Source organism: Glycine soja, chromosome 14 (assembly GCF_004193775.1).
Source record: "Glycine soja cultivar W05 chromosome 14, ASM419377v2, whole genome shotgun sequence".
Classification (NCBI taxonomy): Eukaryota; Viridiplantae; Streptophyta; class Magnoliopsida; order Fabales; family Fabaceae; genus Glycine; species Glycine soja.
Genome location: NC_041015.1, coordinates 38162185 through 38180809, shown reverse-complemented (window position 1 = coordinate 38180809; position 18625 = coordinate 38162185). Strand labels below are relative to the sequence as shown.

At 33.0% G+C, this 18625-nt stretch overlaps 2 protein-coding genes across 2 annotated transcripts; both read right to left on the bottom strand.

Moving 5' to 3' along the window:
• Nucleotides 1–6897: 6897 nt before the first annotated feature.
• LOC114385505 (60S ribosomal protein L10-like) lies at nucleotides 6898–8284 on the bottom strand. Its single transcript, XM_028345619.1, has 2 exons — nucleotides 7497–8284; nucleotides 6898–7124 (listed from the first exon to the last, which is right to left on the bottom strand). Exons 1-2 carry the CDS (start codon nucleotides 7771–7773, stop codon nucleotides 7096–7098), a joined length of 306 nt encoding a protein of 101 aa, XP_028201420.1. The 5' UTR covers nucleotides 7774–8284; the 3' UTR covers nucleotides 6898–7095.
• Nucleotides 8285–9927: 1643 nt separating this feature from the next.
• LOC114383000 (abscisic acid receptor PYL8-like) lies at nucleotides 9928–13585 on the bottom strand. Its single transcript, XM_028342571.1, has 3 exons — nucleotides 13185–13585; nucleotides 11821–12036; nucleotides 9928–10813 (listed from the first exon to the last, which is right to left on the bottom strand). The coding sequence occupies exons 1-3, from the start codon at nucleotides 13329–13331 to the stop codon at nucleotides 10595–10597; spliced, it is 582 nt and encodes a 193-aa protein (XP_028198372.1). The 5' UTR covers nucleotides 13332–13585; the 3' UTR covers nucleotides 9928–10594.
• Nucleotides 13586–18625: the final 5040 nt, after the last annotated feature.

Here is an 18625-nt window from a genome sequence, read left to right as displayed (position 1 = left end):
CAATGATAGGAATTGGAAACTTATCAGGTACAATTATTTTGTTCAGGGCTCTATAATCAACACAAAATCGCCAACCAGCGTGTTTCTTTTTAACCAAAATAATAGGACTAGAATATGGACTTACACTAGGTCTAATAATACCAAAACGAAGCATATCATCTACTAACCTCTCAATTTCATTTTTTTGGTAATGTGGATACCGGTAAGGTCTAAGGTTTGGAATATTGGCTCCTTCTTTGAGAACAATTGCATGATCATGCCACCTGGATGGAGGTAACCCTTGAGGTTCTTGAAAAACATCTTCATACTCATTCAAGACCGCACTTACCCAATATGGCTGGGGGGTATCATGAACTTCTTCTTTCGCCAAATTCTGGTATTCCAAGAAAAATCCTTGTCCTTCATTCTTAATGGTTTTCATAATGGATTTGAATGAAGCCAAAGCTCGTGCCAATTCTAGTTCTCCTTTGAGTACATGGTAGCTATTTCCAAGGGGAATTTTAATCATCAATTCCTTGAAATTAGCCCGAATTTCACCAAGGCTTGACAACCATTCCATTCCCAAAACTATGTCCTCTCCACCAAGTTTGAATACAAAGAAATATTCATGAATTTCCAACCTTTGCATGACTAACTTCAATTTAGGACAAACTCCTTCACAAGGAATTTTTCTTCCATCCCCAACCTCCACATAGTAGGGTGGGGTTTCTTCCACAGTCATTTAGCATTCCTTGACTAGTGGAGAAGATATAAAGTTATGTGATGCTCCACAATCGATCAAAACCACCACTTTTTTGTGCCCCAAGGTTCCCCACAACTTGATGGATTTCTTCATTGTTAATCCGGAAATGCTGGAAATTGACAATTGTAAAGCCTTCATCTCTATCTCATCTTCCCTTTCTGATTCTTGCTCTATAGACTCTTCATCCATAACCTCCTCCAACAATAAAACTTGCAACTGTTTATTTGGACAGATATGACCAGGACCAAATTTTTCATCACACCTAAAACATAACCCCTTGGCTCTTTTATCTAGCACTTCAGCATCTGTCAAACTCCTAAAACCCCTCCCTTTAAAAGAAGGATTGTTGGATCGAGTGGCCTCAGAATAATTAAGAAGGGGGGTTGAATTAATTAGTCCTAATCCTTTACTAATTAAAAAATTACTTTTCTAAGGCTTTTACTAAATTGTTAAGAGAATGAGGAGTAGAAGAGAAACTTAATAGAAAGTAAAAGCGGAAATTAAATGCACAGCGGAAAGTAAAAGAGTAGGGAAGAAAGAGACAAACACACAAGAGTTTTTATACTGGTTCGGCAACAACCCGTGCCTACATCCAGTCCCCAAGCGACCTGCGGTCCTTGAGATTTCTTTCAATCTTGTAAAAATCCTTTTACAAGCAAAGATCCACAAGGGATGTACACTCCCTTGTTCTCTTTGAACCTAGTGGATGTACCCTCCACTAGAACTGATCCACAAGAGATGTACCCTCTCTTGTTCTCAGTTAAACCCAAGTAGATGTACCCTCTACTTGTACCACAAAGGATGTACCCTCCAATGTGTTAAGACAAAGATCTCAGGCGGTTAAACCTTTGATACTTTGTGAATGGGGATACAAAAGAATTCTCAAGCGGTTAGTCCTTTGAACACTTTTGTATAAGGGAATGGGAAGAATCAAAAGAATTCTTAGACTGTGTCATTTTGAATTCTTTGACAAGGGAGAAGGGAGACACAAAAGAATTCAGGCAGTTAGTCATTTGTTCTTTTGGAAAAGAGAGAAGAGAGACACAAAAAGAAGTCAAGCGGTTAGTCCTTGGCGAATTGTTTTTGGCAAAGGGAGAAGGGAATGAAAAAGATGAATAGCACAAGTTTTCAAGGTTTGGAAAACCAGAAAACTTCATAAAGCTTTTGGTACAAAGAAGAATAAGACGTTCAAAGAGATTCAAGGCTTGTAAAGGATTGTATGAATAAGTGTTCAAGATGCTTGAAATGCAAAACAAAGCCTTGCTTTTATAGACTCTTCATGTCTAGTCAAGACAACCATTTAGAAGAGTTATAACTTTTAGAAAAACTTAAAACTAATTTGAAAAAGTCAAAAACATTTATGAAGAGTTACATCTTTTGATTTATTCAGAAACAGTCACTGATAATCGATTACCAAATCAGTATAATCGATTACACAAGGCTTTTATGTGAAAGAATGAGACTCTTCACATTTGAATTTGAATTTCAACGTTCAAAGGGACTGGTAATCGATTACCAAAACATTGTAATCGATTAAAACTTATTGAAATTAATTGGAACATTGTAAATTCAATTTGAAAACTTTTTCAAAACAATTTTGCTACTGGTAATCGATTACAACAATCTGGTAATCGATTACCAGAGAGTAAAAACTCTTTGGTAAATATGTTTTGAGAAAAATCATGTGCTATTCAATTTTTGAGAAAAACTTTTCATACTTATCTTGATTGAGCCTTCTCTTGATTCTTGAATCTTGAGTCTTGAATCTTGATCTTGATTCTTGAGATCTTGAACCTTGAATCTTGATTCTTGAAATCAACTTTCCTCTTGAATCTTGAAGTGTTCTTGATTCTATCTTGAACATCTTGAACTCATTCTTTGATTGACCTTTGAGCTTTTTGTCATCACCTTTGTCATCATCTTTTGTTATCATCTTTGTTATCATCAAAACATCTTTGAATCACTCTTGATTCACCATGAAGCTTTGCTTCTACAAGGATTGGTTCTAGAGTTCCCTGTAGCGCTACCCACCGATGAAGTCACTTGTGTTTGACCCTTAGCATTTGGTTCCCATGTCACTGTCCTCGTGCTATTATAAGTTCTGAATCCAGTCTTAGTTCCCGAACTTGTTCCACTTCCACCATTTTTATTCAGCAAGTTATTTTTCTCATCCACCTTCTGTGCATAGTCCATCAATTCGGTTAATCCATCAACTGGATGAAGCTTTAATTCTGCCTATATAACTTTTTTGAGCTCATTCATAAAAATTCCTTTTAAATACGCTGGTTCAATGCATTTGAGAGGACCAACATACAACTCGAATTGTTCCCGATAATCTTCCACACTTCCTGTTTGCTTGAGACTTAGCAACAACTCAAACGGACTTTGTAACATGGACAGTTGAAAACGGCGTATCACTGCAAATCGAAATTCGCTCCGAGTTGGGTCGTCCACACTAAATTCCCACCATTGATACCAAGTTAACGCCTTTCCCTCCATAGCCACCATAACTTTCCCTCCATAGCCACCATAACCGCTTGTAGTTTTTCAGGGTCGTTCATTCCTTTCAGTTTGAAGTATCGTTCTACGCGAATTGTCCAACCGAATGCGTCCTCCCCAGTGAAAACAGGAATTTTGAGTTTTCGCCATCTCTCCTCACGATTCCGAGGATTGCAAATTTTTTTGGTGTCGTCGTCGTTCACAGTATGGTTGTTGTCGTTGATCGATTCATCCCTGTCAGAACGCGTCGTGATTTCGCGTACAGTTTCCACCAATTCATTCAATTGCCTACGAATTTCCAGTCGCTCTTGTCTGTCTTCTTCGCGGCTCTTCTCCCAGTTTTCTCGCATGGCTAGTAAGCCTTCGAATCCACACTCAAGAAACTCGACGCGTGAATCCATTCCTCTTGTTGAAACCATCTATCATCCCAGGAAACAAAAACTACTCTGATACCAGTTGATAGAAATTGGATAATAATGACTGAATTTTATAGAAACACTCTGCAGGAATTATTCTTTCCAAAACAGAGACAAAATTACAACAAATAGAATCAGAATATTCACTCAAACAAGCAAAGATTTTGAGCGCTTGGTTCTCTCCTTCCCAAGGTCTAAACCACACATCTTCAGGATAACCAGAATATGATTATGTTTTTCCTTCTTATTCTACACATACCCATAACTGCCTAATTAAAATAATTGTTTCTAATAAACTACTCCTAATAATAGTAACTGTTGTCCTATTAAAACTAATGGTTAACTATTCCTAATAAACTGCTCCTAATAATAGTAATTGTTGTCCTATTAAAACTAACTGCTATTGAGAGCACATAACAAGTATTTTCCCCCCTTCTCTTATAAACATTCTTTATAAGAAGTCTAACATATTGTTAAACAAATCCATATTCCTTTATATTTGTACGTATAAATATCAGCAGCATTTGGAAATGATGTATTAAACCTGATTTTTGTAATAAGATATTATTACTTAAATAGACACCTATATCATGTCGTTGCGCCTAGCTACCAATAAAAAAAATTGACAAATAGTTTAGTGAAAAAGTTGTACGATAATTTTATTAAAAACATTGATATTTTTAATTAGTGTGCCAAACTTGGGATTTGATTTAATAGTAAAAAGAGTAATATATTAAAAGAAATAGTGTTGAAAAATGTGGTCCATCCAATTATAAAACTTTAGTCAAGTGTAACAATGAACAAACCAATAGTGTGTTTGAACAAGGATCTTCTGTCAGACCTACAAAAGAGAAGAAAGTTATCTTCTAGCATATGACAATGTCCATTATTAAAGGGATATATTACCGATAAAAATTATCATGTTTAATTAAATATTTTTAAATGAATATTGAAGCAAATTAAATATTTGACTTTTCTAAATTGTAAAAATATAATTAAAGATAAAATACTGTTAATTAGAAATATAATAGTTAAAATTTACTCCTATTATTTATTTTATGATTAATACATATGTTTTTTTATCACAATTTCAATGATTATTTTTTAATTAATGACTATTATTCTACTTTATTTCTAATTAAGGATCAACATGGTATAATATGAATAGTTTTTTTGAAATAAAATTCAATACTGAGATTAGTTCTTTACTCTTGCAAAGAGAATACCATTGCTTCACTTATTTTTATTTTTATTTTTGTTTACTACAAGATACTTCTATATGGGGCACATGAATTAGGTTAATTTATAAAAGGATAAACCAATGTTGCTAACCATAATCTGTGCATGTTATAATCTGAGTGGGTAGATTTGGCTACGGTAATAAGTAAAGTACCTATAATTAAGGACAAGATTATGAAGGAAGAATGTTGTCTCCACTTTTGCTAGATCAGCCCCTCGACAGAATTGTGGACCCCACCAAATGGTGCCACTTTCTTGCTTGTCGAATTGTCCTACTCATAGAGACCAAAAAACTTAGTTGTGCAGTATTGTAGGGTAACAAATGAAAGGTCTTACCAGTGTGTGTTCATTCACATCTATGCAAAGAAAAAAAAAGGAAATAATTGTCTATAAATTTGGATAAGTTTCTCTATTCTCTAGAAGAATTTTTAAGATAAAAAATTAAAAAAAATAAAATGAGCTTTTTTATAAATTAAAATTATCTTCTACATTAATTAATTTGTAGAAATTTTTCATGAATAATCCTTGAGAGCACAAGCATTTTCACAGAGTGAAGAAAGTTGGATTTGTATTCTGTTGCACTGACAAAACTGATATTGGTGCTTCTTAGCTTCCTATGAAGGTGAGAACACTAAACAGGGAATATCCACTGCTTGATATAATACTTGTGTAATAAGTCAGACCTACAAAAGAGAAGACAATCGTCACAAGCAGCACTTCCACAAGCTAAATCATTTATTAATATTTTCTAGAGATATATGCACTCAAATATTCAACTAGGAGGAGATAACTTAGTTAGTTGAGCCAGATGCGTGAACTGTTCTAAATCCCTTAGTTAGTCTTTAATTCTTACGGATAAAAAAAACTAAGAGAGGGTAAATCAATAATTCATTATTACTCTTATTAATGCACCACCCAAAACAAAATCATAGACGTACTTGTCATAGGATTCTTTATCAAAAGCAATTTATACTTCACAAATGGCACCTCTGCTTGTTGAGAAGAAAATTCAAGCAAGTTTGATCAAAACCACATATTCATGGATCCTAACCCCGCATTCATGGTCACCAATTAATTAATTATAAAATGGAAATAGCTATAATCATTCTACCAGTAAGAAGTCATTTCCACTACAATGTATCCTACTGGATACCAAAAGTTTAAAAAAGGAATAGCATAAATTTTTCATATTCATCATGTGGGTACCTCAAGAGGAAATGACTACTCATCTATGATGTGCCAATGTAGAACATTCTATGAAGCATAAATTTTTCATATTCAGCATTACATGAAATAAAATATTTTATCTTTGAAAACATTGTGCCTCACCTAGCATAAGCCCACGATATAACAGAATAAAATATTCTATTTGAAAACATTGTATCTCTTTGAAATTACCATTAAAATAGTTTAGTTGCAAGAGATTATGGTAACTTATGATGAAACATGGTACAAGTTGTCAACAAAACATTCAGTTAGCAATTAGTGGAACTATAGCAAAATTCAATCAAGAACAAATCTGGGTTAAGCAAATCTTTTTGATTAACTAGTTGCTACTGGTTCATGTTCATAGCTTTATAACTGAAGAAATAACAATTAAACACCAAACTAGCCACCACATCCACAACCACAAGGTGAGAAAGTTTAAAATTTCCTTTATTACTTTTTTCTACTACTTAAATTGTTAAAAAACCATCCTTTTACAACCATAGCCAATAAGGCACCTTTCCAAAGATATCCTCTAAAGCCCTTGAATTTCCCCATGAAACAAAGCTATGAGTGGCTAATTAAGCAATTCTTTTCTAGTTCCAGCTCAGTGCTTCTAGAGATTCACTCGAAAAAGGCCCATTTTTAGAGCCAACATTAAATTTTCATTTTTTGAGAGAAAAACAAAAACCACAAATTACAGTGCACAATAACTAGGGAAAATATGTCATTGTCGTTCTGTTGCAAAAAATGGAAATAGAAAATAAACACAGCACATTCAGTTTCTCTAACAAGTGAACAATAACAACATATAAGATTACTATTATCCATTCAAAGTGGTTCAGAGGAAAAAAAAGAAAATTAACTCAACTTAGTTTAAAATAATGTTCAGACAAAAACAATAAACTCAAAATCTGATCCAAGTCTAATATTTCTTAGTAACAAGCACACTATGCAGTATCACTAGACAAACAAGCTCTTCCTGGTTGGCAGTTAGCCAATGGTCCATGGCACCCAAGAAGCTGCAAAATCACAAAACAGAACATGTGATTTTAGAAGGACAATTACACAAACTAATAGTAACCAACAAAAGGTACCAATTGAAGACAAAAGGCAAATTTCATTCAGAAACACAGTTCAATGCATTACCCAAGATGCAAGTTAACAAGTAAAAATGTCGTCAGCATGATGAAATCTATGTGACATATAGTTTCCATCACAGTATATTGCATTGTTAAGCAGGTCTACATTACCTTGGCATTACACCATCCGACATAATCTTGTACTCTGACTTAAACTTCAAATAATCATTACGACCAAACTTGGTGAACCCCCTAAGCAAGAATTTAAAAGAATAATACCTAGAGTTAAAAGAATACACAAAAGAATAATACCTAGCATTTTGTTGATCCTAAGAACATGGAAGGGATGCACCCTGACTCTCAAGTGGAATGCACCCTCCAGCGCCTCACTCGAGACATTCTCCTTCTCCCAACTAACCAAATGCACACAGAAAGGAAACTCATCGACACCTTTCTTCTTCATGCCAACATCATAAATCCTGGTCTTAGGATCAGGAACACTGTGGCAAAACCGCGATTTCGAGTACGACTTGTTTTTAATTTGTCGGTAACACTTTGCAGGTCCTAAATCAAACACCATAGTAACCATTCATGATTGTCAAATCCAGTTCTATAATTACAATTAAAAAAATACACACATTCAACAAATCATGAGATAGTAATTTGAGACAAAATAGAAAACAAATTTTCCAATAAAATGAAATCACACATCGATCTCACGGTTATTTCAAACAAAACCTAGTTTTACATTCAATTTGCATCAACCATAAACTAACAACACATATCAGCAGCATATTCGAAAGAACACAACTAGCTGAAGGGACTGTCGTAAGGCCTTGGTCATGGTCGAAACCGTCGTCGGGGTCGCACAAGTCACGAGTAAGTTCCTTTCTTCTTCTTGGGCTTGGAGTTCACGACCTCCCTGAGGCTAGAAAAGCTTTGGGGCTCGACTGCGAGAGAGACTGCTGCTGCGCGAGACACTGAGAGAGGACGCGAAAGGTAAGGGTGAGAAAGCTGCTGCGCCGCGAGAGACTGCGACGGCAATAAAAGGGAAATAAAATTTCATTAATTTGAAACAATGGGAAGGATTTTCAAAGACGGTTTTTTAAAAACGTCCTTGTACCTTCTTTCAAGGACGGTTTTTATATAACCGTTCTAAAAAAGTTAAACGTAATTTTATTTTTCTACATCATTTTTTCGAAAACCAACTTAGATTTAACGACCTTAAATCATGCTTTTGTAATAGAGAACTTTAGCTTATAAACAAGTTTTATAGAACACAACTACTTAAAAGTTTCCAGCTAGTCCTTTCCTAGAGTGTCTTACCAAATACATCCTAAATATTAAATTAAAGTTTAATAATTAAGTCATTTCTGTTTATAATTATCAATTTCTGTTTTATTCTTTTATTTTATTTTTTACTTTAATTTTATTAATTAAAGTTTAATAATTAAGTCATTTCCACCTCTCATTTTATAGTAATTAATTTAATCATTGTCTTGCAACATAGTTTATCTCAACTTGAATCTAAATAATTTCAATTATAAAAAACTAGTTTTGACATTGAGATTAATTATAAATGTTGTTTTTTTAAAAAATTATATATATATATATATATATATATATATATATATATATATATATATATATATGCAAACACATCATAATACCATTAATAGATACCAACTATGTTGCCTTATGTGGTAAAAATAATATTTTATCACATAATAATTTAAAATATTTTTTTAAAAAAATAAGATCTTGGATGGGCGCTAAGGCAGCTGCTTTATTGGCCTAGTGCTAAACAGCGCCCTGAGAATAACTCCACCAAATCCAAGTGGGTCAATGGCTAAATGCTTGGTTGATGCTCCCACATGCAACCTTCATGCTGCCCTAGCTTTGCTCCTTAGGTGTACTTATCAAATCTCCGTATAAAGTACCCATGTCTATCCCCTCTTACTATTTATATGTATCAAAAATTGATTATTAGTGTCATGACACAGATAAGGAACCTCAAGGAGCTATAAAAGTCCAACATAGCGATGCTAGCTATCCCAATAATAAATTATGCAAACATTTGTTGGCACTAAGATGCAAAAGTCTGGAGTCATGACGCTATTAATCGAGAATAGAATTTTTGGGTTTTTTTCCTCCTAGTTTTATTCAAGAATAGACTTATTCTTATGTTAATATGCTATCAGTAGTCCTTCCTACTTTCATCATTATTATATTATATTATTTTTTTGGAGACATATTAAACATATAGATTTAGTGATACTAAAAAAAATAGATTTAGTGATACTAAATGTTTAATTATTAAATTTAAAACAAACTATGCAATTCAAAAATAATATACTGTTATTCTGTCCAATTAATGCTGCTTATCCAACATTTACAATCCATTTTAAGATGGATATCTTTAATGGACATTACCAAAATTGACTAGTTCGATCATTATTTTTCAACTACTGAATACTAATTAAGAAGGATCCATCTCTTATTTTTTATTTTTTTTACGGTTTCTTTTTTACGGCGGATCCAGCTCTTCTAACGACTCAATTTTTAGTATAAAATAATTAATCTTAATCATCAACAAAAAAAAAAAAATAATCAATTGATATAATTCATAAATGTCTTTAAAAGTATTCGCCGTTAATTTTTTCATTAACAACTATAATTACTTTACCCTTAAAAGAAGTCAAATCTAACGAAGAACTAGATCTCGTAGTTCGATTGAAACATCTTAGTAATAGACTAATAGTGTCATACTATGAAATCATAGAGTACAAGTTTAAACTTCAAACCTATTTCTATCCCTCTTTTATTCCCTTTCTCATCCTATCGTCCAAACCTCTTGGTTTCGTATGAGCTTCTACTGGTCTCAACTCAGTTGTATGTCATTCCTTCAAAACAGAGAAAAGGGGAAGAAACCGAAGTATGTACCAAAGGAAAAAGGAACAAAAAAGAACCAAAGCAACTGGAACTCCGCAATAAGAATTAAGTGATCCCCGCTAGAAGATTAAATTTTTACTGCAATTAGAAACTACAGCTGACCAATCAAAATAATTTTACAGACCAAGTTTCACCACCACCGCCTATATACAAAAAAGAACATACCACAAAACAAAAACCATGAACATCTCCAAGAAGCACCTGGTCCTTCACCTGTAGTTACAGCATTGGATTCAGTCACCTGACTCAAATATTGTTCTTTAACTGCCAAAGAGAGTAAACAGCATATATATCACAAGGATAATCAATAGAGCAAGTGGAATGAAAAACGCTGCAACTCTATACTAATAATGGAAGCAGCATAATTGCCAGTCCGTCTCCCAAGCCTCCAAGATAGGAAAGCCCCTGAAGCTTCATCCATGGCAGCCAAGTTCTCAGCAACTTCTGAATATAACCTCCTAGATCCGATCAATTGGTTCAGTGCAATCCTGCACAGCAAGCCCTTCTGAGACATCGGCAAGTGATTTGAGATTGCACTTAATTAAGGCTTCAACGAAATAGCAGGTTTCATCTTTGGTGTTGCCCTCAGGTACATCCACCACAAAAGATTCAATTACCAGTGTACCTGGCCTTCCATCAATAATTTCTGGGTGGAGGGACATGATAGAGGAGTAGTTCTGAAAGATAAGAGATACAACTTATGTTAAAAATTTATTGTGTCAGGTGACAAGGACAAGATAGTTTAATCATTTGGCCCAACTTCTTAGCAATGCCAAGAAAACAAAATTTATATAATTACTCATGCTGGATGCAATGCTTGTTGCATCTTTCATACATGAATGTTTTTACAGGCAGCAAAACATTCATAACAGTTCAGTTCACAACATCATTTACTCATCCTAACTTTTTTTGTGACTCTAGTTCATCAAGGAGGAATTTAATAGGTTGACAATGAAGATTCTAGCTCACTCTGTACGTGCTATTATAGAGTATAAAATACAGGATAGAAACCAGAACCCTATAAGGAATTTCACGAGGATTTCATTACCTCCAAACTTAAATAACAACTCCAAATTTCACAAAAGAAGCTATTTTCTGTCATCTAAAGGGTTGAACAGGACTTGAAATATAAATTAAATCAAACAATGTAATCCCCCGTCTCTGTAAGAAATAATAATCCAATAACTACATTAAGTGTCATTTACAAAATAAAAATAAAAAGCTTGATTTTTCCTTGATATTTTCGATTTGATAAAACTACTATAAATGAAAACTCTTATATAAAGGGCCACATGCATCAAAATAATAAAGTGAACTTATTTTCAGAAAGAGAAAGACAAATTTAGCGTTCCACATATTACAAGAATTCAATAAAAGTATGAAATAATCAAGACTGTGTGTACCAATATTATCTAGCATCTTTGCCTCAATTGAGCAATCGGTCACATTCAGTCTGGAATTTGCATACCTTCTTTCCAATGAGTGTGAAGATGAATGCACCTCACACACACAATTTTGGCAACAAGGTTGAATATAAAGTATGGATATGCAGAGAAGAGTGCTCACTTCAAGGAAGACAAATGCTTTTTCAGAAGAATGAATTCAGACTCAAACCAGCACAAGATTTTATGAAAAGTAAACTAAAATAAAAAATTAAAAAAATCAGTTATTATAATATTCATACCCTAAGTCTATGGTCACCACCAATAATCCTGATGCTGAGAATATGCTCATTGTCATCAAGGAGCTCCAATCTTTCTGTACTTGTAGTGGCAGGAAGCCCTGATTTAACATCAACTTCTCTCAGACTCCCAATCTCAAGGTTTCCCCTTACAACACATCTACTTATAAATGGCTTGTACTTCTGTGGCTGATCAAACCTCCTCACCAAGGACCATACCTAGAGAAATCAAATCTATGCACAATTAATAAAAAAATTCACACAGGCATGGAAGGTGCTAGCAGAACATAAACATTCAGGGCAATCTCAATCAGAAATGTTCCTGCATTAAACAAAACTGCAAAAATATTGTCAGGAAGCACATGACAGGTGATGGAATAAAATTAGGTTCATTTTGAATTTGGTCATTTTTGTAGCTAACCTTCCCTTAGAAAGGTAATCATTCAACTATTACTGTTGTAATACACTTCTGCAGCAAGTAAACTAACTGTCTCTGGCTATGCATTATATATCAATATAAGTGCGTCCTGATTGAAGCTACCAATAGTAGCTTTAATGTTTATTAGTAAATATGACACCACTTTGAGATAATTCATCGCAGATCCAAACACATTATAAGCTGATTTAACCCTCAATTCACTAAAATGCAAATTGCAAATCCCATAAATTGCCCCCTCCCTCCCTTTCCGAAAAACAGCAATGAAAAAAGTAATAAGATTTTCACAAGAGCAAAAAGACTTGGGAATTGAAACTTCTTGCAGAAATAGATTAAGAAGAGCATTAATCAGTCCGAATTAATGAACTATAACTACTCCCTGCCAAAATGACAAATGAGATCTAGAATAAACATTTCACTAGAATCACACTACCTTGCTTTTCCATTATTTAACAACAAATATGCATACGTTTAGGAAATATTTCTTTTTTACAGGGAGAACAATCATTTCACTCCTCAAAAGCTTCCTAGCTGGGAGGAAAAATGATTTTTTTTCCAAATAAACTAAACCAAACAAGCAACTAGATCACCTCCAACTTACGCTCCTAATACAAACATTCGCTTCCAAAACCTAAAAAATAGGATCAGATCAAACACTATATTGGGAAGCAAGTCAACCACAAAAACAAAAAAATAAACAAATATTGATCCCATAAAACGGCAAAAAAAATCTCCCAAATCAAACTCAAAACAGAACCACCAAAATACAGATACTCACACATTCCAACAACCGTTACGAATATCATCAAACCGGATCACAACGATGCATGCAAAAACGAAAAACCGCGTCACAGCAACACACAAATATTCAACAAATAATTAAAAATAAATAATATTTAAAAAAAAAAGGAGGAAAAGAGAAAAGAAAGACCTGAGGAACCGGTGCTCTTATATGCTTAACGAGCGCAGAGCCACACTGATTCTCACCAGGCTCGTGCCTGTGGTGTCTTCTTATGTACTCCATCTCCACGTTGCTCAATCCTCCTCCTCCTCCTCCTCCGTTCCCAATCCTATTCATTTTTGTTTCTCTCTCTCTCTTTCTTCGACGCACGCAAAAAGCCAAATCTCAAAACGCGCTGTTTTCAGTTTCCGACGTTACCATGAAAATGCTACGTTGCCGAATCGATCGGCGGCGACGAGCGCCGAGCGCCGTCCGGCGAGCCTCTCCGGCGAGGAAAAAGTGTGGGGAAATGCTACGAAGAAGATGCGCGTGAGAGTCAGAGTCACCGCCACGGATCATGGAAGGGAAACTTCTGCTACCGAAGCTCTTATTATTATCCCGAATAATAATAATTAAAATATTGGTTGCTAAAACTTAATTTTAAATAATAATTTTATTTTTTTGTGCACTTTAAATGAAATGATTTTTTTTTTTATATAAAACCGTCGCCACCCAAATAATAAATACCACCTTGAGGCTTGAGGACTTGAAAGAAAAAAAAATACTATGTTCATTATGGACGTGAAAATTATTCGTTTACATTTTTAAGGATTTAGTCTGGCGAATTTTTTATGAAGTCGTAATAATCCATCGTACTTAAATATTTAGTGATATTTTTTTATTTAATAGTATTATAAAATTTAAAGATTACATTAATTTTAAAGTTACATTTGCAATTGCAAGTGACTTACATTATTTAATTGATTATAAAAGTTAAATATCTTTGGTTAAAAATGGTTTGTCTCTTTCTTTGTTTCAAAATGGCCCCCACATAATGCTATTATTACAAACTAACATTTTGTTTGTCCATTTGCGTTAGTGTCGTTTTCGTGATCAAAACGCCCTTTCCTTCATGATCTATTTGCGCCCGTATTTTGATATATATTTTGCAAATCAAATCTTACGAGAGTTAGGTGTGACCACATTAATTAAGAGTAGTAAGATATGCGTGCATTCGTATTGTTCACTCTTATTTTCACATATGCTCAAAATGTACGTTTGATAAAAATTAGTTTTTGACATTAAGACAAACCTAATTAGTTATTTAAGTTCTTAAAAAATGTAAAAAAAAAGTAAGAATATTCAAATAGAGAAAATAATTCGACCAAATCAACTAATTGGGTTATTTAAATCATTGTATGCTGCAAAATATTTGAAGATTGAAATCATTGGCTTGAACAAGAAATATTGCACCAGAGGAGTGGAGTGTTTGATGGGGGATAAGTTTTTTTATGTTCAAGAATCATAAATCTTGAAAATTATAATTCTTGAAAATAATAAAATTTATTTGATTATCCATAAATATTTTTTAGAATATTTCGATAAGTTTTTTAGAAATAAAAAAATTACTATTATTTGTTACTTTAATTATTTATCATATTAAAATAATCTAATAAGCATATCAAGATATTTTTTACAATCCTCAAAGAAAAATTTAACTTAAGAAAGTAAAATTTTCATCTACTCACATGAGAAAGTTTTTGTAAAATATTTAGATAAAAAATATTTTTGACAAATCTTCTTTTTCAAAAATATTATTTTTTAAATAAATAGTAAACATGGGAAATGAAGATTCTCATAAAATTAAAAATTTCTCCCTTATTAAACACACATTATTTTCTTGTTATATCAGAATTTGAAATAAATTTTCAAATTTAATTCATTGAAGAAGTAAATGCTCATTGGAGTGCAACAGCTACCAAAATAAATGTCGTCCAACAAATAAACTATAATCTTCATGGACACTATATATTTCAAATATGTACAATATATGAAATGAGTAGCTTGAAAATGCATATCCTATGCATAAACCAATTTGAATAAAATGTATATATAATTCTCCACATATTAATAAAAGGATTAAACAACTCCCAATCCTATAAGATTAAGATTACAATCATGTATAAACTCAAGGGGCAAAAGTCTAAAAATTGTAATTCTTATTACACATGTTTTAAGGGTATACATTAATTTTTTTTAAGAACAATCAACAATAACTATCTTAATTATTGTAAGAGTCTTAAAAAGTCTTTGAGGACCACCAAAAACAAACCCATATCATAAGTAGTTCTTGAATTTGATCTTAGTACCTTGTTTTTGTATTTTTTATAACCGAATATACTAATCTTTATTAGTGAGGCAAATATCACTTTTTGATAGCTCTACCCACACTTATTAGTTAGCCAAATATTATTGTTTGAAATTGTATGATAAATTTATGTTTAAAGTTTTTAAAAAGATTTAAATTATGATAAATTTGAAAAAAATTGTAAATTTGAAATATGAAACAGTAAATTAATTCAATTATTTTACAACTATATTGTATATAAAATTTTACTAATTTTATAATATTTAAGTATATAGGCAATATTTAAAAAATATATAAAAATTAATTAAATTTGATACAAACTATTGAAATCAAATATTACTTAAAATAAATTATTGATTTAATTTTTAATAGACATGTTATATTTGATTAGCATTTATGTAAGATGTGTTGTTATAGATGTTTAATATTATCTTTTAGTTGTGAGCTTGATCTTGATGGCATATTAGATGAGTGTATTGTCACCAAAAAAAATATTAGATGAGTGTAAGCACATCCTATCTTTGTTTCCAAACTTTAGTGTGGAGTTTGCAAGTAAACAAGCTAATGAAGCGGCTTATGTTATTACAAGAATAACTATTACAAGTGCTAGTCTTTTTATGTATCAGCATATTCCACAATGTATTTCACACTTAATTTCAAATGAATTTTTTTTTAGTAAAAAAAAGTATTGTCTTTTACTTGTAAAAAAAATGTACAACCTATATTAAGTTCTCTAATAAGTCAAAGGACCTTAATTAATCAACAAAAAGTTCAAGGACCGAAAGCAAAAGTTCTAAAAAGTTTAAAAACTAAAAAAATAGTAAACCCTAAATAAATGACTAACATGTAAATGTCATGTCTCCAATTTTTACGCGAAGATTAGCATTTAATGAAGGAAATAGATGGCAAGGACTAAAACATATGGAAGGAAAATAAGTTTCAATGAAAAATGTAAGGACCAAAAACCAAAATTCTAAAAAGTTAAGGGTCTTAAAGATATTATACCCTATTTTTATATTTTCTCTCATTATCGTATATTTTAATATTATTATCAATGAAAGCTTTTTTTTATTTATTTCTTGAAAACTATACAGATATCTTAAACTAACACACCTAGTGGCTTCAAAGAGTTGGTTTTCATTTGCAAATCTTTATAAAACAAATTGTGCATATATCCTTATGCCATCAATCCTAAAGTTAACTTTGAGGAAAAGAATTAAGAAAGAAATTAAAAGTTTGAAGAAGAAACATAAGCAAGTTACAATAAGCTTTTTATTGTTTCTTTTCTTGATATCATTGGTAGAAGTTAATTTGCTATTGTTCATGAATTTTATCGCAGGAACTTTAATGTACCCTCAACATTGACTATAATGAACTTGAACTAAATAAAAGATAAGAAAAAGAAACACTAAAGTGATATGAGGATCGTGTTGAGATAAAGTCACTCTAGAAGTTAATGTTTTAATGGTGACAAAACACTATAATGCAAAACTAAAGTAACTAAACTTAGCTACTGATGGTTGCTTTGAGTGTTCTTTATTAAGACAGAACATATTTAGAAGCATGGTATAGGTGTGAAGCATTGGCCTATAGTGGAAGCTTTCTATGGTATCTTCTGCAATCAGAAGCACGACTACCAGAAAGAGAGCTATTTAGAAGCTGGAAAGACAATCATGTTTTTTGGGTCAAAGTGTGTAACACCCTGATATATATATATATATATTTTATTAGTTATTATAATTGATGTTTGATTTTATTTGTTGTGTTATTTTATCCATATTTTATTTTCAATGAGGTTATTTTAGTTATTAGAGGAGTGTGGGTAGTTAAAACTCTAACTTCTCATGGAAGCCTCTCAAGGAAACTTCTCAAAGAAGCCTCACGAGAAAGCTTCTTGAGGAAGCCTCTTAATGACGCTTCTCAAGGAAGCTATCCGAAGCTGTCTCGGTAAAAGCGCCCTCCTGCCTTCGTTAACCGTTGGATCTTCTCAAAATTTGGTCTGAAGATTCATAGGACAGATGTACACGATCTGACCGTTGAGATCTTAGATTCGATGTCTGGTGTGTGAGAAAATCTTCCTTTCCCGAGAGAAGGAGCACTTGAGTGTTTCAGACATTGTTTTTCGTGTAGCCTTGGAGAAACGTCATTTCCTTCTCCTTCTTTCTTCCAAAACCATTTCCAACATCCCAAGCTTCTTCTCCACCACCCACAACCACCGGTGGCCACCACGGACCGCCGTTGTTTTCCGTTGAAACCCCACACCGAGAGGAACCCTTCAACCGAAGCGGAATCTTTCAAATTTGCCTCGCGGTTTCGGTTAAGAACGAAGCCCCGGTCTGATCTTAGTGGTTTTCCTTGAGGTAATCGTGATTCTATGCTTGTTCCTTGTTAGTTTCAGCTTGTCTTTGCATCTTTTCTGACTTTGGAACCACCATTGTATGTTTTGCGCTTCCTTTGAAAAACTCTAGAGAAAGAGACTTTGTAAACGTTATCTTTTCATGAAATGGGTGTTATTTTCGTGACCTTCACTGAACCCTGATCACATTGGTGTGATCGGAATTTCAAAATGATATTCCTTCTCTAAAACCCGAAACGCCCTTTAGCCCTTTACGTTTTGACAAGGGTTTTGACTCAAAATATTGTCACTAGCTTTATTTCTGAAATCCATAGTAATTTCCTTCGTTTTGGCGTAATAGAAACTCGCGTTGGACCGACAAGCGTGAACGAGAAAGAGACCTCTAAATGACGCAAAGAGGAACCTACGGGGAGCTCACGATAGGTGAGGGGAGTTTATTATAAAATTTACCATTTTGACACCATAGTTAGGGTCAAGGAACCTAGCTATGAGAATATTTGCTTGTCCCTGTTGCATGCTGATTTTCCTTTATAGAAAACAATGTTTTTAACTAATGGGATGTGATATTGATGTGCATGCTGGTTTTTCAAGAAAAATTATGTTTTTGACGAATGGGATGCAATATATCTATTGTTGATGAATAAAATTATTGTCCCTATTTGACTTGTGTTGTTTAAAGACCTGGGGAGTATGAATCTCAGGCATGAAAAATATATGTATATGCGGAATGCGACTTACTATTGATGTTGTTATTGATGACTTTAATTGATATGTGGTGATGTGATAATTGTGATGATATTGATATGAGGTGACACACTTTAATGGTGGACATGTCAACATGAATTGATGATATTATTGATGATTATGTTAATTATGAAATGAGGTTGTTGTGGTTGTTGATAATGTCATAGAGATGAGATGATGTTT